We start from the raw sequence: 9,722 nt of genomic DNA on the forward strand, positions 1-9,722 counted from the left end.
TAAATAGGAAAATTGCAGATAAGCTATGCATTGGAAAATTTGAAATGGAAAAGAAATTAATATTCCCACTAGACTTTTATAGGATTCACATCCTTCTCTTCCAATACGATTTCTTGCCACTATTGTGGATTTCTTGCCTCATTAATGCAAACTCGGACGAATAAATCCACGAGAAGTAAACTGTAGAACAACCAAAGCAGAATGGAACATTCCATGGCCTCTCTCTTCTTCGCCTTCCTTCTCATCTCGAGCGCCCTCGCTGGCCCGCAGATGCAGCAGCTGATCGACCAGATCTGTAAGGGGATCGAGGACTACGGTTTCTGCAACGACACCTTCAACCAGCACATCTCGGCGGGCCAAGAGATGGGCATGCAAGGCCTCGCTCGGATAGCCCTAGAGCAAGGGCTGGAGAACGACACCAACAGCCTGGTCTTCGCGAAGCAGCTCGCGCGGGAAGTCTCTGACAAGGATCTTCTGAACTACATCCTGAACTGCATCAACGGGTACTTGGAGATCTTGGAACCCTTCCAGGACGGGCTCAACGCGCTCAACGAGAAGAAGTACCAGGCCCTCTTTGCCGACCTGGAGGGCACGCCGCAGGCGTACGGAAGCAAGTGCTTGGCGTTCACGGGCAGTGTTCCGAACCCTTTGAATGAGAGGAACAGGGAGATGAGGATTCTCATCACCATGTCTCTGAACGCTGCTTATATACTTAGTCAAGGAAGAGTTTGAATTGCTGAATCTAAGCATGGCGATTTATGGGTTGTTTGTTAAAGAAATCTCGTGAGATGAAAATGTTTATGATTTCTTCTATTTCATCAATCATTGATTGAGGTAAGAAGTCAAGTTTGATTCCAATTAATCGCTTTGATTGGCTGTTTTTTAGTCATAGTTTAACTAAAAAAAGCAGTAGGAACTCAAGCAAGCTCCTCCATGCAGATGGTAAGAAGTCAAGTTTGATTGCCGTCTTTTTTTTTTTTTTAATAGTGTTTTTGCCTTGCTCAAATAAGGCTAGCAATCAAAATTACGTGGTGATTGGATTTTATGAAATTTCGTTTTTAAATTGGGATTAAGGTGGTGAAGTTCCTCGGGGATGTCTTGTCTTCGCAGTTAGCGTGTTACGCTTATGTATTTTTTACTTCGTGGAAAAAGAAAAAAGAGAAGAAGGGAACAAGAGATTGATTGACTATTCCAGCTGGTATTCGATAATACGACAATTCAATCTTAAACTTTTTTAATTTGACCAATTCAGCCTAAACATTTTGACCATTTCCCTATCAATTTCAACTAGAAACTGCTAACATGAAATTCCAACCAGCGTTGATCAACTTACGTGGCACGACCAAAGTTGACTAGATGATTTTTGCATTTTTTAAGTTTTTCTAAGTTGTCTTTTTTTCTTCCTTTTCATTTCTTTTCTTTCTTCTTTTCTCTTTTTTCTCCCATTTCCCACCAATAGTAAGGAATAAAAAGAAAAGGAAAGAAAATATTATTAAAAAATTCAGAAAAATTAAAAAGAATTACAAAATCATCCATGTTAGCACCAGTTATCCTACATCCATTTCAACGAATTCCAGCTAAAATTGTCTGAAATAACTCAATTGACAAATCGTCAAAATGTTTAAGACTAAAATAGCCAAAATAAAAAGCTTAGGACTAAATTAACCCCAATATAATAGGTTTAGGACTTTTTCGATAATTATCTTGTGATTTTTATTACTCAAGATATAGAAACAACAAATCACTATTAAAGGCAAAATGCATTTGCTAGTAAATGTGTATACGAACAAAAAAAAAAGTATACATAAAAAAAATTTGACCGTTTGAAAGATTAAGCATTAGGACTTTATTATGAAGAACTTGGATCGGTAGATATTTACAAGAAATTATTGACGAAAGCACACTATACTAACATTAAAATAAATACATAAGGTTAGAGAAAAATATTTCGAGATTTGAAATCTTACCCTTGCTAGTAAAATGCACATAAATGCACGTACATATTGACTTAAGACAAAATACTTGTCCTTTTATACTAAAACACATCGTACACATGACGTATTGTACTTGTGTAAAATTACTTCGACTTGTTATTAATTTTTTACATTTTGCCGATCAATTACTAAGGTAACAAGTAAGTTATCAAGATGTAGACCCATGTCCCTAAAATCTGAAAGGTCAACTCATCCTATGCTTTGAAATCAATTGAGACACAATGTTAAGGTTTGATTTTAGTAGGAAAAGTTACTCATACTATTTTAAAGATATTACTGAAGACATGATCTTCCTTAATAAAGTCGTCGTTTTCGTGAAGACAATTAAACTGAATCGAATCTCCTTAAAAAGAAGATCTTTTGTCTCATAGTAACCTGCTTCAATCCCCTTATGAATATTTTGTCATCACGTTGCCCTTCAGTCTCTCATCCTAGTTTAGGAAAGAAAAATCACAGAGTATATAGACTTTCAATGATTATCTTGCTATTGATGGGGAGAATTAATACATTTTACAAATTTCTTACTTTAAAAAGGAAATTGCCTGAGAGATATAAGCTGCGGATGGAAAATTAGAAGTGGAAAAGAAATTAGCATTCCTACTAGGCTTTTATATAATCACATGCTTCTCTTCTAAACCGATTTGTCGCCACTACTGTGGATTTCAGTCTACTGTGCATGACTACATGGGGAGATAATCAATTTCTTCCTAAAACCCCGTACGGCACACCACGTATGTAGAACCCTATTTTGCTTCTCTTCATTCATGCAAACCTGAAGCACGTAAATCCAAGGGAAGGAAACGGTAGAAAAACCACAGCAATATGGAACATTCCATGGCCGCTCTCTTCTTCACCTTACTTCTCTTCTTGAATGCCCTCGCCGGCGCGCAGACGTAGTGTTGGGGTATGGTTCATACTCCCCTACGACGGAAAAGCAAGTGGCAGGGGTCCGGGAGAACCGCACCGGCAGGGGTCTCATGCAGGCAGCAATTTATACTAGTAATTTTTTATTAGTAGCTTGAGTTTAAGCTCATGAATAGTTGCTACTATATATATTCCTTTTCTTTTGTAATTGAGAAATGTAATGAGAGGTACGATATACTAATTATAGTGGAATTATCTGCGGGACGTAACCCTAGTTTAAGGGTGAACCAAGATAAAATCTTGTGTCTCGATTTAAATTTCTCGCTTTACGTTTACTTCGATTTGATTATGTGCTGAATCCTAACACGCAGCAACTAATCGACCAGATCTGCCGCCAGACCGAGGACTATGGTTTTTGCAACAAGACCTTCAACCAACACATCTCAGTGGGCCAAGAGACTGACATACAAGGCCTCGCTCAGATAGCCCTAGAGCAAGGCCAGGAGAACGACACCTACACCCTGGTCTTCGCGAAGCAAGTGGCGTGAGAGGTCACCAACAAGGATCTCCTGAGCTACATCCATAACTGCATCAATGGGTACCTGGACATCCTCAAACCGTTCCAAGACGGGCTCAAAGCGCTCAGCGAGAAGAAGTACTCGGCCCTTGTCGTCGATTTGAGAGGCATGCCACAGACACGCGGAAGTAAGTGCGGGGCGTTCAAAGGCAAAGTTCTGAGCCCTTTGAATAGTTTGAGCTTGAGCTTATTAATAGCTGTTACTATATATACTCTTTTTCTCTTATAATTAAGAAATGTAATGAGAGGTGCGATGTGCTAATTTGAATGAGAGGAAAAGGAAAATGAGGATTCTCATCACCATGTCTACGAACGCTGCTTATATACTCAGTCGAGGAAGAGTTTGAATTGCTGAACCCGAGCATGGCAGTTTATGGATTATTTGTTAAAGAAATCTTGCGAGATGAAAATGCTTATGATTTCTTCTATTTCCTAGAAAAGAAGTTGAGTTTGATTCAAATTAATCATTTTGACCGACTGTGTTTTACTTATATTTTAACTTAAAAAGCAGTAGAAACTAGAATGGAAAGTGAACGTGCAGAGTGAGATGATAACTTTCTCGTAAAAACTTGGAGATGTACGAGTAACGATAATAGGCAGCGGACATCAATTAAAGGAAAGAAAATCGGTATGAATTGCAGCTCATACATTTCTTCGAATTCAAGAAGAGGGAAGGAAATACTATAATCTGAGATCGAATCGAATTTTCTTGATCAACGTCTTCGTACGCAGGCGTATCGACACAAGGGGCAAGTACGGCTCCTCTCCAACCACTGCATGATGCAATCTACATGATAAACGTGCGAGCAGGGCATTTTCGTCGCATCCGTCCCGCCCACGAGCTCCTCCATGCAGATGGGGCAATTGCTCGTCGGATCGCCGTCTTTAACCCTAATTCTCTCCAAATCCGGCTCGAAACTCGAAACGCAAAGATTGTTCCTCCAGCGATGGCAATAATTCTCCTTCCAAGAGTACGTGAGTCACAGCGAAGATGGCTACTTCCACATGGAAGAGATTGGCGCCATTACTGGCGGGGGTCGCGGTCATCTGAACCGCCTTGTTGTACATCATTCGGGCGATCGACAGTTGATACTCCACGGGAATTCCAAATGCAGACAGAATGATGGATAAAAACTGTGTATTGCATTACAAGGAATGGGGTTAGTGCATCATGGATCATACAGCTTCGTGTTTGCGACTCGTATATGTTGTATTATGTTCTTCTACCAATCAATCGAATTGGTACCACGTATTCCACGCTAACATAACCTCCTGATGAATAATCTTGCTTTCAGGAAACTAGTCTAGCTCAACTTCCTTGTACTTGTTGGCAGTAGAACGTCACGAAATCAACTGGCGATTTGAATAAAATTTTCGAAAATTTTCAACGCTACTCTACTCGCTCCACTCATCACTGAATTATATAATTTTGTCAAAATCTAACCTGGCCATCGTTCCAGAGAAGCTCATCGGACCAAACCTGGTGGACCATGCGGACCGCGGCGTGTGATGGATTTGTAATCGATCCCCGTGCCAATAGATGCATTCACGGGCAAAATTCAACCGGAACACGATTAGCTGATCGCCGCCGGTACTCAAGTTGTTCGCCATATGCATTCTTTGTTCACCCGTAATCCAGGCTTCGTAGTAAGTAGTGGCCATGTATCATTAGAGAGTAGGTAACGCAGAAATAGAAAGCGTTGGCAGTCTAAGGACCGTCTTTTCGGCTCGTCGGCTGGAGTGAAACAATTTGAGGGCTTTGAAGTTTATAATGCAAATCGTGAGGATTGGGTGTCTATTTATATATGTAAATCTTTCCTAGTTCGAGTAGAACTTGTCCAGAGAAAAAACGGAAATTGATTAAATCAGATTGAGACCTGCTTTAATTGGGAAATGGAGAACTAATAGATCAAGGGCTTTAAGTCAAGTTTCGAACATGATCGGATTCGGGTAAATCACATATGAACCAAGTAAATTTAGTTTCGTAATGGGACAATAATTTACAGGACGATAAGAGAACCTCGGCAATTGGATAATAACAAACATCTTTCAATTATCCAAACATCTTTCACAGGAATAATTATCCAAAAAATCGTAAGCCTATTATAAGGTGGCCAATTCAGTCCTAAATATTTCAATTATATCAATTTAGTCATAATCCTTTTGACGGTTTGCTAATTCAGCCTGAACCAATTGAATTGTGTTAATTTAGTCCTAAACCTTTTGAAGTTTTGCCATTTTAATCTAACCTATTATTTGGGTAATTGAGAGAAAAGACTACATTGACAAATCGTCAAAATGTTTGGGACTATATTGACAGATCATCTAAAGGAGTGGGATTTAATTGACAAGTCGTTAAAAGAATTAGGGCTAAATTGGTGCAATTGAAAAGTTTAGGATTAAATTGACAAATCGTCAAAAGGTTTGGGACTAAATTATGACAATTAATAGGTTCATGACTGAATTAGCTGCCGTACAATAGATTTAGAACTTTTTGGACAATCTTTCCTCTTTCATAGTGTTTAGTCCAATCCTCGGCGTGTCCAACTTTTGAAAACAGAGCACATTCGAGTTAGGGAATAAAACAACATAACTCTGGCTAAGATTATGTTCTATGGATATATTGTGATCATTATCAGACTTCCATGTTGAGTTTGAAGCTTAGAATAAAAGAGACTATTTACCATGAAATAGAATCTGCAGACAAGCGGGGGAGAAGATCTACAGAAAGAATAAAGCAAACAAGCGAACATTCTAACCAGGCTTAAATTCCTTTTTTTACGAGGAACAAAACCAACCACCTGCCTCTCGCAGCTTGGACCAGTAGCTACTCATTCTGCTGGCGGGGACGAGGACAAGAAGGCTAACATGAATCCAATTGCTAGACCGACGAAAGCCACCATGAGTTCGGACATGAAGGAGAAGCCCCGGCCGCGGCTTCTCCGGTATCTTTGTGTTTTCATCATGTCCTACAAAGATTGGCGAAGGGAAACTATAGTTAATGAAGAAAGACGATATCGTAGCGCCCCATTGTTCCATCGTTTAAAAGCCGGATCAAATCGAGATTGACAGGATCTTGGAATAATCTCCTCAATCAGTCACCAAAATAGATACTTCTATGTTCAACTGCAGTTTGTCCCCCTTCCAAAATAGAACAACACCCGAAGGAGGACCGGAAAACTCATCTTCAGTCTCTGGCACTTGCTTCATCACTTACCATGTTAAGTATTCATGCACCAAAAAGAGCACTTATCATCCAATTCAGATGAAAAAAGGAGCTTCCTTTCAAAAGTTTTCCGAAAGAAGTCTCCACTCAGATGAGTGGCTTCTCTGCAAAACAAGTTTCACAACAGCCATGGCAGATGCAGAGGGACAAAGAACTAGGGCCGGCAATGCCTGCCGGCTGTAGGATGGCATACAAAGCTCATCCATTGCTCTCTTTCCGTAAATTATTTTGAGATTTCAAGTCTTTACCCTTACTACTAAAATACACGTAAATGCACGTACATGTTGACTTACGAAAAAAATACTGAGTCCTTTTGGATTAAAACACATCGTACACATGATGTAGTAATACACTTGGGTAGAAGTACTTAAAGTTGTTATTTGTTTTCTACATTTTTACCGATAAGTAACATGTAAATTATCAGGATGTCAACACATGTCCTCTTTAGTACTAGTTGTTATGCCAATAGCAGCGCCGGCCAGCTAAGTTGGTATGGAAGAACTGCTGCACCGCGGGAAATCCTTCTCTATACAACTTCTCGAACAAGGTTTTTGAATAGAACTTCAATAGGCGAGAGGTGTCAGCACCGCAAGGTGTGAAGCGATCTATGTCCTCTACAGCTTAAAATCTAAAAGTTCAATCTCATCCTATGCTTTGATTGTTCTTTCCTTATTAAAGTAGTCGTTTTCGTGGAGATTATTGAACAAAATCAAATCTTTTTTTTTTAAAAAGAAGATCTTTCATCTCATGGTAGGCTGTCCAATCCTCTTGTGAAACTTTCGACATAAGGTTGTCCTTTAGTCCCTCATCCCAGTTTAGGAAAGAAAATTCACAGAGTACATGGTCTTTTAATGATTATCTTGCTATTGATAGCGAGAATTAACGCATTTTATAATTCGCTTAGTTTAAATAGGAAAATTACCTGAGAGATATAAACTGTGCATGGAAAATTTGAAGTGGGAACGAAAGTAGCATTCCTACTAGGCTTTTATATAATCACATCCTTCTCTTGCCACTAGTATGGATTTCAATCTTCAGTGCATGGTGAAATAATCACTTTCTTCCTAAAATCCCGTAAGACACGCCGTGTATATAAAACCCTATTTTGCTTCTCTTCATTCACGCAAACCTGTAGCACGTGAATCCAACAGAAGGAAACGGTAGAAAAACCAAAGCTATATGGAACGCTCCATGGTCGGTCTCTTCTTCGCCTTCCTTCTCTTCTTAAATGCTCTTGCCGGCCCAGACGCAGCAGCTGATTGACCAGATCTGCCGCCAGACCGAGGACTACGGGTTCTGCAACAAGACCTTATACCAACACATCTCGGCGGGCCCAGAGACGGACATGCAAGGCCTAGATCAGATAGCCATAGAGCAAGGCCTAGAGCGGACCAGCGAGAAGAAGTACTCAGTTCTCGTCACCGACTTGAGGGGTACACCACAAGCACATGGAAGCAAGTGCGGGGCATTCAAGGGCAGAGTTCCAAGCCCTTTGAATGAGAGGAATAGGGAGATGAGGATTCTGATCGCCATGTCTCTGAACGCTGCTTATTTACTCAGTCGTGGAAGAGTCTGAATTGCCGAACCCAAGCAGAACCCAAGCATGACGGTTTTTGGGTTCTTTGTTAAAGAAATCTAGCAAGATGAAAGTGCTTATGATTTCTTCTATTCCCTCGATCATTATTAAGAAATGAAGTCAAATTCAATTCAAATTAATCACTTTGATTTACTGTTTTTTTTACCTCTATTATAAATTAAAAGTAGCAAGAACAAAAATGAAAATGCAGTAGCAAGCAATTAATGAGAGATGATAAATCTTTCGCCCGGAAATTTGGAGATGTGCAAGTAAAAATAATAGTATAATACCACCGCGGTGTGCACTCATGGGCATCGGCCGATAATTAAAGGGAAGAAAATTGGTATGGATTGCAACCCATACATTTCTTCGAAATCAAGAAGAGGAAAGGAAATAATATACTGCAAGATCAAATCCAATTGTCTTGATCAACGCGGTCGTACGCAGGTGTATCGACACAAGGGGCAAGAACGGCTCCTCTCCAACCATTGCCTGATGCAATCTACGTGATAAATGTGCGAGCAGGGCATTTTCATCGCATCCGTCCCGCCCGCGAGCTCGTCCAGGCAGATGGTGCACTCGCTCGTCGGATCGCCGTCTTTCACCCTAATTCTCTCCAAAACTGACTCGAAAAGCAAAGGTTGTTCCACTAGCGATGGCAATAATTCTGCTTCCAAGAGCACATGAGTCACGATGTAGATGGTTACTTCCATACGGACGAGATTGGCGCCGTCGCTGGCGGGGGTCGTGGTCATCTGAACCGCCTTGTCGTACATCATTCGGATGATCGGCAGCTGATACTCCACGGGAACGCCAATTGCGGACAGAATGATGGATAAAAACTGTGTATTGCATTCCAAAGTATGGGGTTAGTGCATCATGAACTGCCTTGTCGCACATCATCCGAAATTAATTTTTGTACTAAACAAGTTTGAATTACAATAACCAAAGTAAGGACAAGGAAAAACCTAAAAGTAAGTCTTAATACGTATTCCACACTAATATAAGCTCCTAATGAATAATCTTGCTTTCAGGAAACTAGTCTACCTTGACTTCCTTGTATTTGTTGGCAGTAGTATGCCAAGAACTCAACCGGCGGTTTGAATAAAACTTCGAAAAGCCGACACTACTCAATTCGTTCCATTTATCAGTAAATTATATGATGTCGTCAAAATCTAACCTGGCCATCGTTCCAGAGAAGCTCATCGGACCAAACCCGGGTGGGCCATGCGCACGGCAGCGCTCGATGGATTCGTACCTCATCCCCGCGCCGATGGATGTATTCAAGGGCAAAATTCAACTGGAACGCGATCCGATGATCATCGCCGGTACTCAAGCTGCTTGCCGTACGCATTCTTTGCGCCCCCATGATCCGCGATTCGTAGTAAGTGTAAGTGTAAGAAGTGGCCATGTATCATAACAGAGTTGGTATCACAGAAAATCGAAAGCACCGATGGTCTGAGGATGGTCTTTTCGGCTTGTCGG

The 9,722-nt window shown here is 40.6% G+C and overlaps 1 protein-coding gene across 1 annotated transcript; it reads right to left on the reverse strand.

Moving 5' to 3' along the window:
• Positions 1-8,650: 8,650 nt before the first annotated feature.
• Positions 8,651-9,722, reverse strand: LOC125314469 (RING-H2 finger protein ATL7-like). Its single transcript, XM_048276812.1, has 2 exons — positions 9,418-9,722; positions 8,651-9,079 (listed from the first exon to the last, which is right to left on the reverse strand). The coding sequence occupies exons 1-2, from the start codon at positions 9,646-9,648 to the stop codon at positions 8,666-8,668; spliced, it is 645 nt and encodes a 214-aa protein (XP_048132769.1). The 5' UTR covers positions 9,649-9,722; the 3' UTR covers positions 8,651-8,665.

The sequence above is a fragment of the Rhodamnia argentea genome, chromosome 3, assembly GCF_020921035.1.
Source record: "Rhodamnia argentea isolate NSW1041297 chromosome 3, ASM2092103v1, whole genome shotgun sequence".
NCBI lineage: Eukaryota > Viridiplantae > Streptophyta > Magnoliopsida > Myrtales > Myrtaceae > Rhodamnia > Rhodamnia argentea.

Coding starts and splice junctions, on each gene's coding strand:
- LOC125314469 (XM_048276812.1), bottom strand. CDS start 9,648: ATGGCCACTTCTTACACTTACACTTACTACGAATCGCGGATCATGGGG. Junction 9,080..9,417: donor TTCTCTGGAACGATGGCCAG/GTTAGATTTTGA, acceptor TGCAATACACAG/TTTTTATCCATCATTCTGTC.